Consider the following 23,961-nt stretch of genomic DNA (forward strand, 5'->3'; position numbering starts at 1 on the left):
ATTGCGCGTGGCTCGACACGCACTTGGTCGGTTTTATATTATACTTGTCTCTCTCGGTCTTTTTTTGTTTACTTGTTTTTATATTTAATTCAACAACATACCTTTCGATTACCTTACTTTGGATAATTTATTATTGTTGATTTTCGCCTTTATGAATAATTAAAAAATGATTTTCAGTATAGCGCGAACGCCTCGATGACTATCTTGATAAATTACCGGATAAACTACTACACCTCATTGTACCACTCAGTTGTCCCGACTTTACCTTATTATTTTACAATTTAAAAGTTTACATTGCGATAGTTGCGTGAATCTTGTTTTTAACCACCGACAAAAAAGAGCGTTTTGTACGTGGGAGAGCCATGCTTCGGCACGAATGGGCTGGCTCGACCGGAGAAATACCACGTCCTCACAGAAAACCGGCGTGAAACAGCGCTTGCGCTGTGTTTCGCCGAGTGAGTGAGTTTACCGGAGGCCCAATCCCCTACCCTATTCCCTTCCATACCCTCCCCTATTCCCTTCCCTACACTCCCCTATTCCCTATTAAAAGGCCGGCAACGCACCTGCAGCTCTCTGATGCTGCGAGTGTCCATGGGCGACGGAAGTTGCTTTCCATCAGGTGACCCGTTTGCTCGTTTGCCCCCTTCTATCATAAAAAAAAAAAAAAAGAGCGGTACTATAAGATGGACCTGTCTGTCTGTCTATCTGTGTATCTGTGTGTCTGTCTATGGCATTGTAGCGTCCAAATGTTTGGATCAATTTTCTTGGTAGGAGATCAAGAAACCTCATAGACCAAGCATAAAAGGAGCTCGTTTTTCTCGCCAGAAACTTTTTTCCAAATTATTATAAAATTATAAATTCTAAAAAGATCTGCTTACCACGTAGCTTACCACATACTGAAACTGACAGTATTTTTTTTTAAATATATCTAACCGTTTGTAAATTATCTTTTGCATTTTTCAATCCTGCCAGCCTTTTTATAGATTTTTATCACAAACAGGCAAACTAACATTTTATGTATATTGTATTCACAGGAGCTAACGTTCGCGTTGTACGCTCGTTTCGATAATATCTAAACGTCAATACTTCTTATCAGCATGTTCACCGTTTAGATTCTGTATAATGTAGGAAGCGATATTATACGCCATGCGGTAGTTTCCTCGCGAGCTAACAAAAATCTGCTTTAGTCTTTAATTCATTTTGAATATATATAGAGATAACAAACATAGTTGAATTGGTAGTCTATTCGTGTCGCGTATTGTAAATATTATGATGTTCTACGTATAACGTCGCCCAAGCAATCATTATCCGTATCTTGTCTTTTACCCGAGAATCTTAAGGCCATCCCCCGAGCAAACGACCTTGACCACATATTTGACGCGTTGCCGAGATCGTACAAAAATCCTATTTTTTTACTTATATCTTAGTTTAAAATTGATCTACAAAATTCAAACGGGGAATATATTGTAGTTAGTGAAATTGTCTACAGTCATGTGTTTCAAATAAACCTAATTTGTAAATACTAAGGAGATGCTAAAAGTATGCTTCAATTTGAATAAATTGGAAGCTGATATCATGAGTATAATAAACAAAAATAGGAAATTAATAACGGCCAGAGTTGAGCGATTATTGCCGTATTTTTATTATAACTTTGTAGCTTTCAAATTATGAGTTTATAAGGCTCTAAATACGGTAAAAATTAGCATCTCCGTAGGGGGAGCGCCTTAAGGATTTACATAGTAGGTACACTCGTTTAGCAAAATTGTAGACGAATATAATCTGAGGATTAAAAATCTTTAAAGTTATTTAACAATTTATACTCAAATGTTAAATACATAAATAAGTGAACTCATCTCCTTCATAATGAGAGTTTTCCAACTTTTGTTACAAGCGCAATTTCATGGTGCGCGAAGAATTGCATTGTCCAGGTGTAGGTAAGTATTTATATATTTTTTTAAAACATTAGAGAAACAAACTTTTCAATATACAATAACTTATACGCGTAGAAGCTAAATGCTAAGTACTCGGTACGGTTATACTCGATAGTTTTACTTCAAATCGAGAAAAAACCATCGTGTGGACCGCAAAACTCACAGCTCGCGCATCGAGCCGGCTTGATGGAATTAAGTATACTAATTTCCTTCGATTTGGAGTAAATAGTTTTACTGCTGCGAGCAATTAATGAATGTGTGGATGAAAGCCCGAGCCATGGTTTTTACTCTACGTGATTGCTCGATCGAGCAAAACCGTATGTGAGTACTTAGCATAACGGCCGCAGAGAGATTTGTTAAATTTAATTTAATGAAGATTAAAGCGATCTGGAGAACTGGCGTTGCCCATAAATACTTTACCATTGGTTACCTAGATCAGTGAACAATAAATGATCCAATAGGCTGCGTGCGCTCGACCGCCCCTCACTCCTCACACCAAAATATATAGACCTAAAAATCAAACATTGCGCCATTTTTACTCAACGATCCTGCTTACACAACTATATTATTGCTAACCAACTTACAAAAAAAGGTGGTTATATGTCCAACTGTTTATTATATGATATGTGTATAACAAAACTAAGTGATAATACTTAAGGAGCAGTATGGGTCTCTTATATAGAGTTCACTGTGAAAGTTGCAGCGCTGAAAGAGCAATTTTTTTTGTGATTTGCATGGGCAACTTTGAACTTCCCGAGCGTCATGTATTTTCCCATACAACAGATAAAAAGTTACTCTTTCAACGCTGCTAATTTCACAGTATACCTTATACAGAGGACTCAAAAAAAGTATTATCACTTAGTTTTGTTACATCCTGTATAGGCAGTTGGACATATTCATATAACCGCTTTCTGTTTAGAAGTTAATTAGCAATAATATAGTTGTGTAAGTAGCGTATAACTTTTTAGTAGTCTACTAAAGTATTATCTCTTTCTTTTGTTACACCTTGTATATTCCTTAATCCCTTGTCTCTAGGTATATGTGGGCGACCGCCTTCACGATTCTGTTCTGCTTTGCCCTGGTGGTCCAGTACAGCACAGTGAGCAGATTCCTTACCAACCCCACCTACATCGTGCAGAAGAGTTCCGAGCTGCTGCAGAAACCCTTCCCCAACGTCCTCATATTCCCACAGGTCAACTTCGTCGAGGAGAAGATGGAGAGGTTCCTGAGTGAAATGTGAGTAAAACTTAGTTTGAGACATACACAGTTAAGGTGCACCGGCACCTTATAAAATTAATTAATATGTGTTCAATGCACGCACAACTATAGAAAGTGTTTTGCTATGATCAAGAGTGGATTATATAATTATATTTGTACTATGTCTAAAGTTACCGGTTCAGATTAATTTAAAAGCAATGTAACAGTCTCAGACCTCAGTTGGTGTAAAGTTACTCTCTAGCACCAGTATCTGAGTATATAATATCAGAGGAATTGTTCGGAATCATACCTCCTGCAACTTTTCGCCATCGTTCCACGCGAAAAATATACCATCATCACCTTGATGAGTGGTTCACCACTTACCGATAAGTGCCGGATATCCACAACTTATCTGACAGAGTATAGAGTATCTGTCATATAACTTGTGGATAGCCTATCCAGCACTTGTCAGTAAGTGGTGAAACAGGCACTTAATTTCATAGCGTAAAACAAAATATAAAATGCCTTAAAATAATATAGTAGTATAATAGTATAGCTGTAGTATTATAGTAGTTATAGTATAACATGATATTTATTTTCTATTTAATAATATAACGAGGTTCTAAACAATATCCGAGCAAAGCCTTAAAAGGCCGTGATTTATTTTGCTATCCTTTTGTGTAAAAACGTGACTTACGACTTAAAACCGTGTCCTGTAAATAACGGACATCATCCCTTTGTATCCTAGATTTGGGTAAAAAATAAAAAGCACAAAAAAGGGTATAAGGCATTATTTATAGAATTTAATTAGGAATCCCCAAATAAGATAATAAATATTAACAGTATCTTTTAGGCCTTTATTTATTACATGTCCCTAATCTTGAAGGTATACCTACGAGACGTGCGTATTTATTATCTATATTTATTGTGTCAGCATTAAATTGTGTTAAGTGTTTTTTCTTTAAATTATTGGACTCGCGTTTTTTGTCACACTTGTTTTTCTCGCCAGGTTAATCTCTAAACTTGTGGTTGGTCCATAATATGTAAGACCATTTTAAAAACTTGTTGAAAATTACTTTACAAAATATAAAAGAAGTTTCATGTTCACAAAACGTTTATATCTTAGCATGGTATTAAACGTGAATACTATATTTTATACTATATTTTATGTGTATAGAAATTTATTTGCTTTCCATATACTTTCAATACCTTGTTATTTAGAAATCTTTCGGGATTAAAATTATCCTCTCTTAGAATCTACCCTTTATAATTAATTTACTTACCTCCATAACATTAATTGACATCCGCTTGAAAGCGCTGAACCGATTTTGATTCGAACTAATGTTAAAAAAAACATAATATAAAAAAATAATATCAATTAATCACTGAGTAAATGTAGCTTAAAGTTAAATAATTATTTAACCGACGCATGGACACCGCGCGCGGGAGGATTCGTATCAAAATCGGTTCAGCGGTTTAATTTTAAAAGCGCGACAGACACAGCTACTTTCACACAATATTAGTATGGATTCCAGCAAATATCCAGAGCCCCTAAACGTCAGCTACGCGCGTCGCGTGCTGCGACAGCTAGCGGCGTTCCTGTCGCCCGACGTCGAATACAACTCGAGAGATCTCGAGAACATGCAGCGGCTCCTCGACTATAACGAGCTCGACGTGGAGACCGTCGGCAGGCGGCTCACTGCGTCCTGCGATGAGATATTACTGAGGTAATGATTTACAGTTCAAAGTAATAAAAGCTAGTTCCTTGAAGTAAGGGAGTTTGCTTGTATCTTTCATCTTTGAAGTAATTAAAATTTCTCTAGTGAATGTTTATAAACTCCTGTCAAGTGGTCAGGCCCTTAATCAAGTAGTTCCTGAGCTTTCAAGCAAAAAAAAAACAAACAAACCTTTCAGCTTTATAATATTGGTATAGAAGTATAGATTAGAATACCAAGCAAAAGCAATATTTAGCCCGACTCTTGTGATAGGGACCTATATCGCCCATTATTTAGAATGCCCGGTGCATAAAAGTATATTTTTATGTTTAGCATTAATCTTGAGCTAATTTTGCTCAGGTGTCGTTGGCGTAGAACGATCTATAACTGCTCGCGCCTGTTCAGTATGGAGATCACTCGCACCGGCTTCTGCTGCGTCTTCAACGGCCGCTCGCTTAGAAGGTGACAACTGTTGTAGTGTTTTTTAAAAATTACAACAAAATCCTATAATGTATTGACCTTCTTCTTACGTTTCTTTTTAACCGACTTCCAAAAAACGAGGAGGTTATATATTCGGCTGTGGATATATATATATATATATATTTTTTTAATTTTTGTATGTTCGACCACTGCTCCGCCATTTGTGAACCGATTTTCAAAATTTTTATATTAGGTTTTACTCCAATTTGGTCCCGTTTTCACAAAAGTGGTGGTCTGATGATGGGATCCATGAGTAATCGAGGGAACTCCTCAAAATTTATATGGAAACATATGGTGATTTTGGTTTTATGAGAAGCATCCTAAGCATATGCTACCAAAACGAAAGATTTTGCACCAAGGTATACTATGGTTCCGAAGATACTAAGAGAACTCCGGATTCCTTATGGATACAAGTTTGGGGGTTTAGGCGTTGTTTTAAGAACTGAAAGCATATGCAGTAGCATATGCGAATTACATTCATTATCATCATCATTACCATGTCAGGGTCACCAATGTCACAACTCTCATGGTTGTATATGGATACAATTATATACACACAACACCATAAAATATCATCAGTCATCACGTTATGTCCTTATTTATTTGGTATATTTCAAAGCGATTTTAATATAAAAAATATACTTAATGTTGTTTCATAATGTTGTTTCAAAATACATAGTATTTCAAGTACCACAAAATTGAACACAAGTAACAAATTCAACCTTTACTCCAGAGCGTAAGGCACACATTTGGGTTGGACTGAAGGAAACGGGGCACTATGGAAAAAATACTTATAAAAATTTTTCGTCAAAATTATAAACCTCTTATACCCTTTTTGAATATACCTATAAGATTATTTTGATGTATAGAGGAAAACAAGTAAACAATTTTGTTTCTCTGTAAAATAAGAGTTTAATCACTAAAAGTAAAATTATAAACAAACTAAATACAACAATAATATAATAATATTATACCTGTAAAATAAGAGAAACGACAATTACGTTTATTGTTATTCCTCCGATAAAATATTAAAATATTTTTAACACAGATCGTTTCTCTTATATCATTTTTTTCATTATAATAAAATTGTCAACTTACTTCAAAATCAAATAAATCATACTTTCTCTTTGGAACTTATACCAGCCTACTCTATAACAAGAAACACCTAAGAGGTAAACTTACATCTCCCCCCTTAAGGAGAAAAAAAAAATCCATTTTTTTTACATCACTAAATCTAAAGGCCTACATAAGTCTAATTTAAGTCTAACATAGGTACAGGAATCATTTTAGTCACATGAAATAGGTTTGACTCAGCTTTTCTATGACCTGTATCTATTTCATATATAGAACTCGACACTTTCTTTACAATCCTAAATGGTCCAATATAAACTTCATCTAACTTACATCTATTAAGTCTATTTCCATTCTCAACATAAACTAGATCTCCCACATTAAAATTACAATGCTTCCGATTCTTGTCAAATAATTTCTTGTTGTAATCATGGGACTTTTTTGAATTATCCAAAGCAATTTTTTTGTCATTTATCCAACTCTCACTCGTTAAGTTATTTCTAAATTCCTTTGGTAAAATCATTACTTTTTCTGTTCCATACAAAAGATAAGTTGGAGAGAATCCTGTAACTGTGTGAACAGTCTCATTATATTTTTTAACACACTCCTTAGCTATACTAGCCCAAGCTCTTTTCTTCTCTTCTTCGTTAACTTTGCATCTTATCTTATTCACCAATGTTTGATTCAAACGTTCATTTAAGCCATTAGAAAAAGGGCAGTTTACTGCTGTAAATACCAATGGTATATTTCTGTCACCAAGAAATTTTTTTAATGCAATTGAATTGATTCCTGGATATTGATCGGTCAAAATCATGCCTATTTCTTCCGTTTCCACTATACTAGATAAAAGTCTTATGAAATCATTTGCTGTTTGAGTTTTAGACGTATGAATAAATGCGAATCTACTAAAATGGTCAACTAATAAATGCAAGTATTTTTTTGATGATCTCGAACCTCCAAATCCGCCTATTGTATCAATAGACATAATCTCAAAAGGTCTTGTTGCTGGTCCTAGATGAGACATAGATCCAAATCTTTCATGTCCTCTTGTTTTATTTTTTATGCAAGTTTCACAACTTTTGCAAATCTTTTTAATATTATCTGATAAATTTCTTATAAAATAAAATTTACCAATCATCTTTTGCATTTGGTTGATTCCAATATGACACATATTTTCATGAACATCTTTCAAAAAAGTTAAACTTAATTCTTTTGATAAAATTATTTTATCTCTTTTTCCAACCCTTTTGAAGTACACATTATGTTTATTTATTAACTTATCTTTTTGTTCTTGTACTTCCTTATTAATTTCTTGATCTTTCAATATGTCTTCAATGCTTATAAGATTGACAACTCTTAGTTGTTCATCAGTGTTTTCATCTGAATTCAACACTGGATTTCTACTTAAACAGTCTGCCTCTAAATTATTTTTCCCAGGAGAATAAACTACATTAAATTCGTACTGTGATAGGTAATAGGTAAGATCCCCTAATTCTTCGTCCGTTCTTGATTTTAAATTCATATTTTCCAAAGGTTTGTGGTCCGAAAAAACAGTAAATGGTCTTCCTATTAGCCAATATTGCCAAAAAACCACCGCCTCTTTTATCGCCAACAATTCCAAATAAATAGGTTTCTTTTTCTTCTGCGTTTCCGTCAATTTCTTCGAAAAATATGCTACAGTTTTTTCTTGTCCATCTGGCTGTATCTGTTTTAAGACTGCACCAACTCCTTCTATGGATGCATCTGTATAAATGTGTATAGGTAAATTTCTGTCATATATCTCTAATATTGGTTTAGAGCATAATAGATTTTTTATAGTGTCAAAAGATTTTTGGCATTCATTGGACCAAACAAATTTTTGGCCTTTCCTTAACAATTTATGCAAGGGGTCCAATATAATAGCCTTTCTTGGTATGTATTCATGGTAGAAATTTATTTTACCAAGAAACTGTCTAATGTTTTTTTGATTTTTAGGAGTAGGAAAGTTTTGTACGGAAATAATATTATCTTTTAAAGGCTGCACTGAATTATTTTGAATGATATGTCCCAGATATTTGACAGAATTTGAGGCAAAAGTGCATTTTGTAAATTTTAACCTGAATCCTTCCTTTTTTATAGCTTCTAATAACTGTCTTAAGTGATTAATATGGCTATCAAAATCCTCGGAGAAGATCAAGATATCGTCAATGTAATTAACGGTAAATTCGTTGAGTTTATATTTTCTTAATATGTTGCTCAACACTCTTTGAAATATTGCTGAAGACGTTTTTAAACCAAAGGGAAGACATGTCCACTGGTAGTGGCCTTCTTGAGTTACAAACCCTGTTTTCTTTCTGTCTTCTATTCTTAAAGGAATAGACCAAAATGCTGAATTTACATCTAGGGTCGTGAAAAATTTGCAATTTCTTGTTTTTATTACTAGATCTTCAATTAACGGGAAAGGTTGAGCTTGTGGTACTACAATTTTATTTAAGTCTCTAAAATCGATACATAATCTCGTTTTCTTATTGTCTTCTTTTTTATATGCTAATGTAACTGGCGCTGCAAATGGAATGTAGGATTCTTCTATTAGCTTATTATCAAGTAATTTTGCTATCTGCTGTTCTATCTCCTTCTTATCCTCCATCGTGCATCTGTAAGGTCTCTTACTGCAGTATTTCTCTACTGTTAAGTCAATTCTAGCTTCATATCCATTTACAGTGCCTATGTCATACTTGTCTTTAGCAAAAACTGACTTGTAGTCATCAATTAATTTATTTATTTTATATTTTTCACCATCTTCTAAATGATTTACTTTCATTTCAATATCATCTTCTTTGACATGTTCATTAAAGTTTATTTTTATATTTTCTGTATTTCCATCGTTACATATTTCTCTTTTCATACTGACATCTCCACTTTCTATCATATTATTCTTGTTCTCACAATTATATTTCTTTTGAATAATCGTTAACTTTTCAGTTTGAATCAATCCAAACTTTTTTATCATATCCAAACCAATGAGAAAATCATGTTTGAAATTCTTTTCATCAATGACGTAAACATCCACGTCTTTTTCTACTTCAAAAATCTTAATTCTTAATCTAGTCAAACCAGTTGCTTTTTGGACACCATTAATAGTTATTAAGCTTGCCTCGTTTACATTCCTTCCTTTATTCTTTATTTTAAGTAATTTTGAATTTATCAAAGAAACATTAGAGCCTGAATCATAAATTCCATCTATTTGTAACTTCTCATTTATTGTTAATTTTATAGTTATTAATGGTGTCACTATTAGTTTTTTTGTTCAGTTTCATTTAACTCCGCCTCAATTTCGGAATTATTCACATGTCTTATTAAATTTCTCTTTACCTTATTATCATCTTTTGGTTTGAACCAGCATGTAGCTTCTGAGTGATAACGAGCTCCTTTATTTAAATTTTCACAAATCTTACATGTATTTCGAGTTGCTTCGTTATACTCATTAGCTCGCCAGGCAGTCTTATACATTTTCTTTCCATTCATCATATTACTTTTCTTTTGTACCATATGCTCGTGTTTTCTTAGTACATTAAACAAATCTATCGTATCTGTTAAAATCTCTCTATCAATCTTATGCAATATGTGATCTGGTAAGCCTGCTGCTATCAGGTCTATTAATGTGCCTACATCTATAGATGTTCTCATTTCCAGTAGAAGCTTTTCTTTTCTTATTGCATACTCCAGTAAAGAACCATCTCTATATCTATATGATAAAGCTAAATTGACTGGATTCCACCCTTTGTTTGCAAAAGTCTCACAAAATTTTGACTTCCAAATAGACCATTCAGAGTTAAGTGTTAGCTTCATAATCATCGAATTATACCAGTCGATGCAACTCTTATCAAAAAATAATCTAAGAATTTCTAGTTTTTGTTCATTAGTTGTGACGCAAAAACGAGCACATTCTTTTTCAAATGTGTCAATCCATAAGTTTGCGTTCATATTCTTAGTTGAAAATTTATCAATTATAAATTTTTCTGCGATATCCTTAAGGCTTTGATATTTAATTTCATGTATATTACCTGCATTCTCACTCCTTTGAATCACCTGTTCTTCAAGAAAAAGTTCTTCAAGATATTGGTCTCCAAATTGAAGATTATCATTTTCGTCTACATAAATTTTCACCAACTCCTCTGTCATGTTTATCCAGATCCTTCTGGTCTGATATCTTTTCTTTAGGCTATTTCGCACTTTACTATATGTAGCGGTTTGCATTATTTCTGTGTGATTGCTAATATCTTGCAATTCTTCAGGTATATAATACTCTTTATTACTTTGAGTAGTTATCGACGTTATAGAAAGTACATTGGACTTTCCGTCGTTTTTAGGTAGCAAAGTAAATTTAAATTGTAGCTTCTCCATACTGTTATGATAAGCGAATTGTCGTTTTATAAGATTATTTTGATGTATAGAGGAAAACAAGTAAACAATTTTGTTTCTCTGTAAAATAAGAGTTTAATCACTAAAAGTAAAATTATAAACAAACTAAATACAACAATAATATAATAATATTATACCTGTAAAATAAGAGAAACGACAATTACGTTTATTGTTATTCCTCCGATAAAATATTAAAATATTTTTAACACAGATCGTTTCTCTTAAATCATTTTTTTCATTATAATAAAATTGTCAACTTACTTCAAAATCAAATAAATCATACTTTCTCTTTGGAACTTATACCAGCCTACTCTATAACAAGAAACACCTAAGAGGTAAACTTACATCTCCCCCCTTAAGGAGAAAAAAAAAAATCCATTTTTTTTACATCACTAAATCTAAAGGCCTACATAAGTCTAATTTAAGTCTAACATAGGTACAGGAATCATTTTAGTCACATGAAATAGGTTTGACTCAGCTTTTCTATGACCTGGGGGCCTACTACAACCTCTTATAGCAGTATTATTTTAATCTTACTTTATGATTTCGTACCATCACCTCTTAAAAGTAAGATTACTTTATGATTGTTCCGTCAAGACGTTTTGTGACGTCATGTTCCAATATCATTCGCTCTCAGCGTACCATGAGCTCCATTTTGACACTGTTTGACAGATGAGCAAGATTACTTTAACGTCAAACTAGCGATCTTAAATCCGCTATGAAATATCAACTTTTTTAAGATTGTTTTGCATTTTTTACTGTTTTTTAGTGAAATTATATTTGAAAATTGAGTACGGTACGACTTTAAATTACGCATATTATGCATTAACAAGAAAAGTCTTAACTTTATTTGTATTTAAAGTTAACCATGTACATAAAAAAACGGCTTTTGCTTTGAGATAACCAAAGAATTAAATATTTACGTACCTTCTATTTACCTTATAATAGAAAATATCGAAACAGTCTTCAAAGTCGCGCAACTCAGACACCATTTAAAACTTTTTTGTTTTAGCGTACCACAACAACACTTCACGTCTTAATTGGGTTTCAGCATTGGTTTTTCAACAATTTCACTATTTGATTTAATTCTTATTGTTAACAATTTAGCGCTGAATCGGTTTAATTTATTGAAATATTTGAGTTTAGTACCATTCAAATTCTCTACAGTCACTAATAAGTTTTTTCTACATTTGTTTAGACTAATTAGACACTTCATTTGTTTATACTATCGTGTGAGAGTGACAAAACGCTTTATAGCTGCTATCTCGCTTCCACCCATGACAATTCATTTGTTTACACAATCGTGTGAGAGGAACAAAGCGCTTCATAGCTGCTTATCTCGCTTCCACCCATTGATAAATGTAAACAAATAATTTGATATCGTTCGTTCTTTCCCATCACTTAGCAGGAATAAAACAAGATTGTTTTCATACACTTTAAAAAGTTCATGGTACGAATCAAAGTAAGGTTATTGTAATCTTACAACAAAGTGTTCTGGAAACATGATAGTTTTAGGAAAGGTCGTGGTAGGCCGCCTGTATCTATTTCATATATAGAACTCGACACTTTCTTTACAATCCTAAATGGTCCAATATAAACTTCATCTAACTTACATCTATTAAGTCTATTTCCATTCTCAACATAAACTAGATCTCCCACATTAAAATTACAATGCTTCCGATTCTTGTCAAATAATTTCTTGTTGTAATCATGGGACTTTTTTGAATTATCCAAAGCAATTTTTTTGTCATTTATCCAACTCTCACTCGTTAAGTTATTTCTAAATTCCTTTGGTAAAATCATTACTTTTTCTGTTCCATACAAAAGATAAATTGGAGAGAATCCTGTAACTGTGTGAACAGTCTCATTATATTTTTTAACACACTCCTTAGCTATACTAGCCCAAGCTCTTTTCTTCTCTTCTTCGTTAACTTTGCATCTTATCTTATTCACCAATGTTTGATTCAAACGTTCATTTAAGCCATTAGAAAAAGGGCAGTTTACTGCTGTAAATACCAATGGTATATTTCTGTCACCAAGAAATTTTTTTAATGCAATTGAATTGATTCCTGGATATTGATCGGTCAAAATCATGCCTATTTCTTCCGTTTCCACTATACTAGATAAAAGTCTTATGAAATCATTTGCTGTTTGAGTTTTAGACGTATGAATAAATGCGAATCTACTAAAATGGTCAACTAATAAATGCAAGTATTTTTTTGATGATCTCGAACCTCCAAATCCGCCTATTGTATCAATAGACATAATCTCAAAAGGTCTTGTTGCTGGTCCTAGATGAGACATAGATCCAAATCTTTCATGTCCTCTTGTTTTATTTTTTATGCAAGTTTCACAACTTTTGCAAATCTTTTTAATATTATCTGATAAATTTCTTATAAAATAAAATTTACCAATCATCTTTTGCATTTGGTTGATTCCAATATGACACATATTTTCATGAACATCTTTCAAAAAAGTTAAACTTAATTCTTTTGATAAAATTATTTTATCTCTTTTTCCAACCCTTTTGAAGTACACATTATGTTTATTTATTAACTTATCTTTTTGTTCTTGTACTTCCTTATTAATTTCTTGATCTTTCAATATGTCTTCAATGCTTATAAGATTGACAACTCTTAGTTGTTCATCAGTGTTTTCATCTGAATTCAACACTGGATTTCTACTTAAACAGTCTGCCTCTAAATTATTTTTCCCAGGAGAATAAACTACATTAAATTCGTACTGTGATAGGTAATAGGTAAGATCCCCTAATTCTTCGTCCGTTCTTGATTTTAAATTCATATTTTCCAAAGGTTTGTGGTCCGAAAAAACAGTAAATGGTCTTCCTTAGGCTTACAGGTATAATATTATTATATTATTGTTGTATTTAGTTTGTTTATAATTTTACTTTTAGTGATTAAACTCTTATTTTACAGAGAAACAAAATTGTTTACTTGTTTTCCTCTATACATCAAAATAATCTTATAAAACGACAATTACGTTTATTGTTATTCCTCCGATAAAATATTAAAATATTTTTAACACAGATCGTTTCTCTTAAATCATTTTTTTCATTATAATAAAATTGTCAACTTACTTCAAAATCAAATAAATCATACTTTCTCCTTGGAACTTATACCAGCCTACTCTATAACAAGAAACACCTAAGAGGTAAACTTACATACCAATCGATATACCATATAATATACCAATCGATAGGGGGCGCCAAGGGGAGCAAAAAAGCTCAGATAAACTTTTCTCAAAAATCAACCCCTGTCGAATGACAGGCCGAAATGTGACCCTTGTTAGTATGAAGAAAATACTTAGAAATATTTGGCTAAGGTTTAGGAACCTACGTCAATTAAATGTTGGTGACATGGGTTAAGGAGGATTGTTTTGGGTGAGAAAAACTCCTACTTACCGTTTCCACCGCCAGTAAACTCTCCGTTTAGAAGAAATTTGCATTTGAGATTTTCGTAATCTTCAGATAAGATCATCTGTTTTCTGATGTTTACGAAGTATTTTTAAGGCATCTCAAGGCTGTGATGAGTGGGTCTTACTTAACTACCCCCTGGTCTGTCAAAATTTAAAATGACATCTTCGGGCGTATCTGTCAGACAGATTTCGGCCTAGGACTGGAAATAGCGCCCCGTCGCATTAAAATGACGAAAACTCCCTATTTTTGTATGAAATATATATATATACAGTTTATGTTGTTAGAATCTGTATGATATACACTAACATAATTTATATAATTTAATATTATTTTACCCTACAATATTTTGTTAATCCTAAGGTGTAAGTAGGTGAAAGTCAATACACGCCAATATTTCGTATGTTATTTAAAAATAAACCATTTATTCAAAATTATTCATCGTCTATAACTTAAGATATGAATTAAAAACTATTTATTACTTACCCGTTCATTATAAAAACACAATTTTCACCTTAAACACACGGTAATTATAATAATTTAAAGGTAAAAAACCCGCACTGCTTTGCACTTTGCACTGCGTTGCAAATACTGAGTTGGAATTTGAAATTTTTGTATCACGTGTTGTTATACGTAGTATTCTGTTCCTTCCTTGTCGTATCTCCAGTACTTTGTATAAGTTTGAGCAGGATAGAATATGTTTTTATCGCAAAATCATGACGTTAAAATACGGGGGGAAAAAACGCCGTCTACTGGCGTCCGACAGATACGCCTGTTTTTAAATACGCCATTAGATGGCGTATTTAAAAATTCGACAGACGAGGGGCTACTCAGCCACGGAAACCGAAGGGGGGGCTCGGGGGGCGCAGCCCCCCGCCAAAACAAAAACAAACACAATCTAGAAAGTGCAAAAGTAGGTTAGGTTAGGTTGGAACTTAACCTACGTGTGTGAGTGGAGACGTGAATTCTCTGCCGATCTATGCTTCTACCATTCATGTCATATGAAAGCCTGTGATCTACGCAACTGTATCAATGTAAATCATCACCACTGTAAGTAAGCTTCTGTTGCCCATAAAATTCTGCAATTTTCAGGGAGATTAAAGAACATGGTATACACCGAGTGAAATCAGACGGTTCGGCTCGACTAAATGTGAGCGAAGTAGGCTTCGCCAACTCGTTGATGATCGTTGTGGATCAAAAACAAGCTGCTTGGAGTGACATCGACTTGGATTATAAATGGGTAAATTGACGAAGTTCTGTGAATCCAGTAGAAATTATATTAAAGCCCAACATAACATTTTAAAAATTCCCTCTCCATCTTCGATGGGCTCAAAACGACTGGCACTGGTTGTTAAACAGTCCTTCGAATAAACAATCGACGTATCGTCGGCAATCATAATAATTTACTTGGAATGTGGCAACTAAGGCTTCTGATCGCTTGTATGCCACCATAAACCAACGTGAAGAGGCCGAGGCCGAAAAAAAATAGTTTTATTTCTGAATAAAGAAACAAATGATTTCAGAATGTCTACATGGTGCCTACCACTGATTCGGGAACTAACCCGGCGAGAAGAACCGGCGTAAGAAACGTGAAGTTACCTAGTAAATCGATTTTAAATCAGCAACATGAAACATCTAACTGCTCCAGGTAGTAGGGATGAGATACACTAACAAAAATTCAATACCAGGGCTTCTAAAAATACCAGGGTTGAAAACTTGGTCTTAAAATACTTGCAAGTATTTGTTAGTATTGTAGACTGGCAACCCGCTCCGGCATAGCTAGCACAAGCACGTAGACAAATGAAAGAAACTAAATTTTGATAGTTTTACCGGAAAAACATTGGAGAAAAAATTTCTTTCGTATCTCGATATCTTCCGCTTTTGAAAATCTATAAGTCAAGCACACTGACCTCCATTATACGAGTACGCGCGCGCGCGCGCGTACTTGTATAATGGAAATCAGTGGTCAAGCATGACGAACCGCTTTTGACATTTAGTTTCTTGATTCTTTTTTTATTTTTATTATGGCACTTGGCTATAAAACCATGGCTGGTATCGAGTAAATGGCGGCAAATTCAAAAAATCGATGTATAGCAACCCTGTCTATAGCCGGAATTATAGTTTTGATCTACAAACTACGAATAATAAAGTTACTTAGTTTTTATTTTTCGTATTTCGTAGATCAAAACTATAATTCCGGCTATATACAGGGTTGCTGCACATCGATTTTTTTAATTTGCCGCCATTTATTCGACACAGACCATGGTTTTATAGCCGAAGTGCCATATTAAAAAAAAAAGAATCAAGAAACTAAATGTCAAAAAAATAATTGCCGTTGCTATATCGGTTGCTATGGAAAGAGTTTCTTGTCTTTGTCCACTAAAACTCAAGTCGACGGGTGGCACCATGCTCAGGAAAAAGATATGTAGACATGGGAAAGAAACTGCTATTACTTTCTTGATTCTTCCGAAGAATCGACTGGGCAACGGCTTGGCAACGTTGCAAGCGCCCCGCGCCGGGCGTTGCAAGTTGCGACTTGCGACTCGCAAATAATTGCATAAGAATTCAATCTGTATTTAATGGTGAAAAAGGAGCAAAATCGTGTAAATAAATAAAAAAACTTTAAAGCACGAAGCACTTTTTACTCATAAATGCGATTGTGTTTCTTATTCACATTACGATGTAGATTGTTTTCCTATGTAAGTATTTTCATGTTTTGTGTTTCAAGTTCGCGCCTAAGCACGTATTTTTATGCTTGCAAGTATTTTCTGCTCGTACCAGGGCGCCGTACTTTGAAATGAGAACCTGGTAGCGTAAATACCTCTCATCCGTACCAGGTAGCCCTGCAGTCAGGGCAGCACTACATCGACGTTGGAGTCAACGGCACTCCCATCAACCCGGGACAAGAACTGTGGTTGGCGTACCTGACGCGCACCGTGCAGGCGTCCGATGATGCGCTGAGTTTGAGCACAGATCTCCGCAAGTGTCACCTATCTGATGAGCCTCTGGAGTACTTCCCTATTTATCATGAGTATCAATTTAGCCTTGGATATTCGTTTTGCCTGTTTCTCTGAAGTATCTCACTCTTGTGTCTGGTTTTAAACGCCAATGCTTTGTTGTAGATGAAATATCCTTCAAATTACATATCGAATAATTTTGATTTTTAAGAATGTTAGATACAATAACATTCTGATATTAACTGACCTGTGAAGAAACCATTACAATATTTTTGTATTGTTGATTTACACCTTACTCACACTTTAATATTAACAAATTGATAATGACGTCACTGAACTAAACACGCAGGTCCTACTGCCTGCTGGAGTGCGAGATGAGACGAACCATGAAGCGTTGTCACTGTACTAAGGTTGCCTACCCTCCAGTACCAGGGGTGCCAACCTGCAGGGCTGAACAGTTACAGTGTGCAAGGGAAGTCACCGGTAGATATCTGTTTTAGATTTAAAAAGTTCAGCCATATATCGAAATCTCTAAGTCATTTCGGATACTTCTTTCCACATAAGAAAAAAAAAAACAAAACGAAACTCAATTGTTGAATTTATTTAAATAATAATCTGATAGTATGCCACCAATAAAATGTTTACTCTAAGTGGAATTTCCACTTAGTTTTCATTTAAGTCAATAATTTCAGCTAAATTATCTGTCTTAACCACTAATCACTTTTTATAGTAAATTAGTATTTCTTTCTAATAAGCCCTTAATGTCTTTGTTAGTATCGTCCACACAGGGCGAGTGCAATTGCCATTCAACTTGCAATACGGACATAGATTTCGCCATTCCACGTATCCTCGCTTACAGCCTGGGTAGTAGTAACTACACTATCGACGGCCTATAGTAAGTATTCAATACTATTTAGTACTATAGTGTACAGCTGTACTGCAGTATCTAGTTCTCGATGCATATTTATTGAGCATCGCATCGAGTACTCTTGCAATATGTAGTACTTTCGCAATAATTGCTACTTTATCAATATTCGGTTATACTGCAATATCTAGTGTTTTTGAAATAGATTCTCCTACTGCACTATTATATAATGTAATATAGACTTTGCTATCCCCGCTCTCATCTCATCTCATCATCTCATCAAAAGTTTTGAGGTAGTCCTCAAAACGTTTCCCCTACCTATATAAGCATTTCGAAAAGTAAATAATAATTATCTACAAGTTACTACTAAATTCAACATAGACAAACATATGCGTGATAATAGGTTTTTATCTACTTTTATATTGATACTAGAAATAATTTATATGGCAAAACGAACATTTGCCGAGTCAGCTATTTTAATTATTATACAAAATCTGAACCGATTGTATATTTGTTCTTTTTTCCAGTACCGGGTTCGACTTTAACAACGTGAGCATCATTCGTATATACATCTCCTCCAGCAACAAGCTCATTAACCAGCGCTGCTCCTATTTCACCAATTATGATCTTTTTGGTATGTTTAGTTTTAAATTTAGGTTTAGGATTCAATATATTTTTATATTTCTCAAGAAACATTACATTGTTTCCTTCCAAGTTCCGAGTTTCCAAGTGAGTGTCAGTGTTTAAAATCGTTGTTATTATTTTAATTACTTCTTGCTCATTTGAGTTCTAGGGGACAAAAATTTTTGCTGTTGACAATAAGCTTTTTTTTCTCGACTAGTTTTCGTGTTTCAAGTAACAGTCTTTTTGAATGCTTACAGCTCAAATCGGTGGTACTTTGAATCTTTTCTTCGGATGCAGCCTTCTTACATTGATAGAGCTGGGCATCATGGCGCATCGATGGTTCAAAAATCGATCAAAAGATAAAAAGAGAAATAAATGTAGCAAACATAAGAAGGTAAAATTTTCATCGGAAGTCAAGTTTAAGAAAAAATGTTGTAAGAAAAATAAATAGATTTTTTGTTCGACACTTTTAGGATATAATAATTATTTTTGTCCTTCCTAATGGTACTTTATTTTGTAACTTCCCTATTTTTCACTTATTAAAGATACAGTTTTATTCATATACAACTTTATAAACTGCCATAATAATATAAAATAAAGGATTACAAGAAATATGTTTATAAATCATATTATAATGTTTTGTTTTTCGACCACAACCATTAGGCGGCACGGCGGTGGCGCCGCGGCGGCTTGACGAGCTTAAATGCAAATATAGTGATGTGCCGTATTTATCGATAATATAATTTAAAAAGTTATTGACCCAGACCCTGATACATATTTTACGAAATATGTTCTTTTATTGTTGCATTTACCTGCCTGAAATATATGTAGAGATAGGCTTAGAACTATTATATTATTATGATCAGCTTTATGAATAAAAAACGATTGTTCTCCTTCAGTTTGAAAGCGTAAGTAATTTTAAAATAAGTTATTATATTCGGATACTAAACAAAAAGTGCTGTGCTTATATATGCATGACGTAGAATTAAAAAAAAAACTAAATACTGCATAAAAATGATTTCGATTCTAGATACTATATATTATACTCCTGTAACTCTGGTACGCAGCAAAAACTGCACTTGCTATTTTGTAACCACTTTACTAATAAAACCATGATTTACACTCACTTTTAACAAAATATCGAAGGCCACATCCCAGCACTAGTTTATTTTTAATGTAACACAATTTATATCAGAGCAACATTCATCATTCGAACAAAAAATATGTTTGTGAGTTTGTGATTTGTTAAATCGTTTGTTGTATTAAATTGTCGCAGTAAATTATGTTACTTTAACTTGTTATTCTTATTAAATTCCGACTTTACTTTTCTCTCTTTATAGTATTTTAATGATCGACGAAATATAATTATTAGGAGGCGGATAATATATTTATTGTGGTTTGTGATTATTGTGAAGGAATATTGATAAAAACTGATGTTTAACGATACGACACACTCAACAAAAAAAACTGAAGGAAAATTGAAGATGTTTTTTTCGGTTGTGTGTATAATATGTATTACTGTTTACTGTTTGTTCAAGTAATACTTCCAAAATTATACCTTTTTACTTTTTAGGTATTTCCAGTACTATTTTATGGATTCAACTAACAAGTATTAACTGAATACTTGAAAACTTTAAATGCGTGGTTCTAACTTCAAACCTCTTCAGTTAGGGCCGGGACACATAAACACGATACGACGTCGTGTCTTACCACACGTCGTTTCACGATGCGGCGTTGCGTCGTGGGAATCTACGACGAGCATCGTAAAAAACTACGTCGCGACATCGTAACGTGCCACTATACACGGCACGACGCACAGTGTTTTAGAAATCCCCAAAATCGGACATGACTAAGTTAATGCTCATTGCATTAACTTAGTCATGTCCGACTGTCACTAAGTTAATGCAATGAGTCGATGGCGTCTTATATTTCAAATGCAAGGGTAGAACTCCCGTGTGCGCATTTTACTTTGTTTTTGAGAAAATCAATTTTAAAAATTGATTGATTGACGGGAGTTCTACTCTTGCATTTGAAATATAAGACGCCATCGACTCATTGCATTAACTTAGTCATGTCCGATTTTGGGGATTTCTAAAACACTGTGCGACGCCGTCGATACAATGCAGGGTGAATTGTCGCAGTTAATTTCTTTCAATTTTGAATAACACGGATCGTGATTTTCTACGACGCGACGTCGTGTCGTGTACCGTGGCACGTTACGATGTCGCGACGTAGTTTTTTACGATGCTCGTCATAAATTTCCACGATGTGACGTCGCATCGTGAAATGTCACCGCATCGTGGTACGATACGACGTCGTATCGTGTTTATGCGTCCCGGCCCTTAGTGGGCAACGTTTAGTGTAGAACTAGTTCACAAACTGCACGACGTGTGGACACGTGTGAATCGAAATACTGATTCTGTAAAGATTGTCGTTACTGTACTATTATATACTAGATGACACGCGCAACTCCTTTGCCGCAAATTTTGTTTATGCCGTGACTACCGTACATTTTTCAGGACAAAAAGTGTCTTCATACCGGCTAAACCGGTTCATCGGTTCGGTCGTGAACACAACGGACAGACAGTCAAACAGATAAGCAGGCACGCTTTCGCATTTGTAATATTAGTATGGGTAATATCCTCTTAATGAGCTTGTGAATTATTGTGATAGACCAATAAAGGTGCCTTACTTACACTTTAGACATCTAAAATATGTCTAAAAAATGTCAAAAAACCGTTGAAATCGAAAATCGAAATCGATATCAGTTTCGGGAGTAAGGAACCAGGCGATTGCGAATGTGTAGTTGAACATTTAGTCTAAAATTGGTGATAAATGGATAATCGTGGTGGCTTCATGGTTGATTAGTTATGTCTTAAAAAAGTCGAATCATTAATGATAGGCTTATATATGCTGCAGAAAGACTCCTGAATTCTGTGTCTATTAAAAAATACTGATGCTGATACATGCAGAAAAAATTCCAGTTAGTTAAGCTGTTAATAACGATAATAATCACTTACAGAACTAAGCAAAAGACGTAAAGAAAGCTGTTGAACTATACTGAGATCAAAATAACAATGCCTTGTTATTTCATATGAAATTTTGTGCCTCATTTCACCGTTTGGACAAGCGTGAAACTGTCTGCAATTATGCCGCATATGCAGACTGTTCGCATGCACGTCACTTGACACTCTCGCCGCTGTGATTACAGATAAACTTCAAACACTACTCCGCTGGTACAAGTTATAAGCTCAGTATAAAAATTCCAATATAAGTATCAATATAATAATGCCTCCTACAACGGTTTCGATGACCGACACAACTGGCAAGAGATCATAATACGAAATACAATGAGGTAGTCTCTCAATAAAAAAATAGCAGCTATAACATTTGAGAAGTACCTAGAAATAAAGTTAAAAGCAGCGATTGTAAGAAACATAGTAGCTGCGTAGCTCGTAGCAGCATCATAGCTGCGTTGCTACGAAATCGTAGCATTGCTACGAAATTGTAGCAATGCTACGAAACTGTAGCATTGCTACGAGCATATTGCCAAAATGAAGGGTCAAAATCGAGGAGCTGGCGAACAAAACCGGACAAGTCCACACAGAGCAAAAGTATTTTTTTTAATTTCTTCTCTTGACCCATCTGCGTCAATCCCTGTTAATTATTTTAATTAAAAAGAAGGCTTTAAAAAGTTAATTTTCAAACAAAACCGTATTAGTTCAGTAGTAGTAGTATAGTAGTTGATACTTGATACTAGTTTTTTAACCACTGTAATTTTTTTTCTCGCGGACTAATCCGGTTTTGTTCGCCAGCTCCTCAATTTATTACCACACCACGTAGCTAAAATTCTAATAAATTTAAGTCGTAGGTTTTTGTATATAGTATTATATTACTTTAAATAAATCCGGCAAACGTTGTTTTGAATTAATGTACGTCATGGAAGATGCTTGGGAGCCTCAAAGTAAGATCTTCGGACCGAAGGACGATTTTAAATACCTACAGTAATTTCGCTTTGGTTATTCTATGTCAATGTTAATTCGATTGGCGCAAAAGTTTGGAAGAAAAGCTTGTCATCATTGATCTACACCATTTACTTTATAAGAGATATCATTGCATCAGCGCATTTTTCATTTTTACTATTTTCTCTTTCCTTGTAACAATAACTTAATAATTTCCCAGCCTTTCTTAGATAATACAATAAAGCAAAAAATATTAGTTACTATGCACCGCTGCTCCTATATCTTGGACCACACACCAAGTGCAAGTATTCGAGAGTCGCAGTGGATCGCGGGCGTTCGCAACTTGGGCAGATTGAATTTGTAATGTGTTTTAAGTCACTTCAATAAAACTATTCCGAGCACTTCTCTGATTTAGATTGCTGCAACTCCAATATAAATTCCATTGAGTGTACAAAATACTTGCAACTCTGTCAATTTCAACAGTTTTTGTGTCCAGATAGAAAATAGCCTTGAAATTTTGTATAATTAATCATAATATCTATGGACGCTTCAAACCACGTCAGTCTGGCCCCGTGCTAAGTACCTAAAGGACTTGTGTTACGGGTACCAGAGAACGGAAATATATTTAATACTTTTATACTATACACATATTTAAGATTTTTATTATATCACACATATTTAATACACATCCAGACCCGGGAACATTGAAAACTTTTTGTTCCGTCAGTTAATCTTGCTATCAAATACAGAGATAGATCGATCACAGAGACATACATAATACGTTTTGATAATTTCACATTGGTTTTCTTATATTCAGATTCTGAAATACCACTTCAACCAGCTTATTTGCAACGAATACCACCTTTACAAAAGCAGTAACATAGTAACAATTGGATTAATTTTTACGTTAGCTGTTTCAGAGCATTGATATGGTGATGATGATGAATAAAGGCTTTTATTCTCAGCAACAGTGGAACACAAAATATTATACTGTAATCCCGAGACTGCGTGTGCCGGCACGCGCGTATTACATTCCTCACAAATATTTTGCTGACTGATTGATTTTTAGGGTTCCGTACCCAAAGGGTAAAAACGGGACTCTATTACTAAGACTTCGTTGTCTATCTGTCGCCAGACTGTATCTCAAGAACCGCTATAGCTCGACTTCTGAAATTTTCACAGATTGTGTTACATATCTGTTGCCGCTATAGTAACAAATACTAAAAACAAAATAAAATTTATATTTAAGGGGGGCTCCCATACAACGAATGTGATTTTTTTGGCCTTTTTTGCTCAAGATCAATAGTGGCAACAGGTAGACAGTT

At 34.2% G+C, this 23,961-nt stretch overlaps 1 protein-coding gene across 1 annotated transcript; it reads left to right on the forward strand.

Moving 5' to 3' along the window:
- Window positions 1-1,868: 1,868 nt before the first annotated feature.
- LOC121729101 (sodium channel protein Nach-like) lies at window positions 1,869-21,702 on the forward strand. Its single transcript, XM_042117489.1, has 11 exons — window positions 1,869-1,934; window positions 2,967-3,167; window positions 4,664-4,855; window positions 5,204-5,305; window positions 15,321-15,468; window positions 17,066-17,259; window positions 17,535-17,668; window positions 17,960-18,080; window positions 18,578-18,684; window positions 18,932-19,068; window positions 21,697-21,702. Exons 2-11 carry the CDS (start codon window positions 2,971-2,973, stop codon window positions 21,700-21,702), a joined length of 1,338 nt encoding a protein of 445 aa, XP_041973423.1. The 5' UTR covers window positions 1,869-1,934; window positions 2,967-2,970.
- Window positions 21,703-23,961: the final 2,259 nt, after the last annotated feature.

This window comes from Aricia agestis, chromosome 7 (genome assembly GCF_905147365.1).
Source record: "Aricia agestis chromosome 7, ilAriAges1.1, whole genome shotgun sequence".
Lineage (NCBI taxonomy): Eukaryota > Metazoa > Arthropoda > Insecta > Lepidoptera > Lycaenidae > Aricia > Aricia agestis.

Bases quoted from the DNA above. Each gene is read 5' to 3' on its own strand.
- LOC121729101 (XM_042117489.1), top strand. From the start codon at position 2,971: ATGTGGGCGACCGCCTTCACGATTCTGTTCTGCTTTGCCCTGGTGGTC. The intron at 17,260-17,534 runs GTATCAATTTAG...CTAAACACGCAG, and splicing joins TACTTCCCTATTTATCATGA to GTCCTACTGCCTGCTGGAGT. The intron at 18,685-18,931 runs GTATGTTTAGTT...GAATGCTTACAG, and splicing joins CACCAATTATGATCTTTTTG to CTCAAATCGGTGGTACTTTG.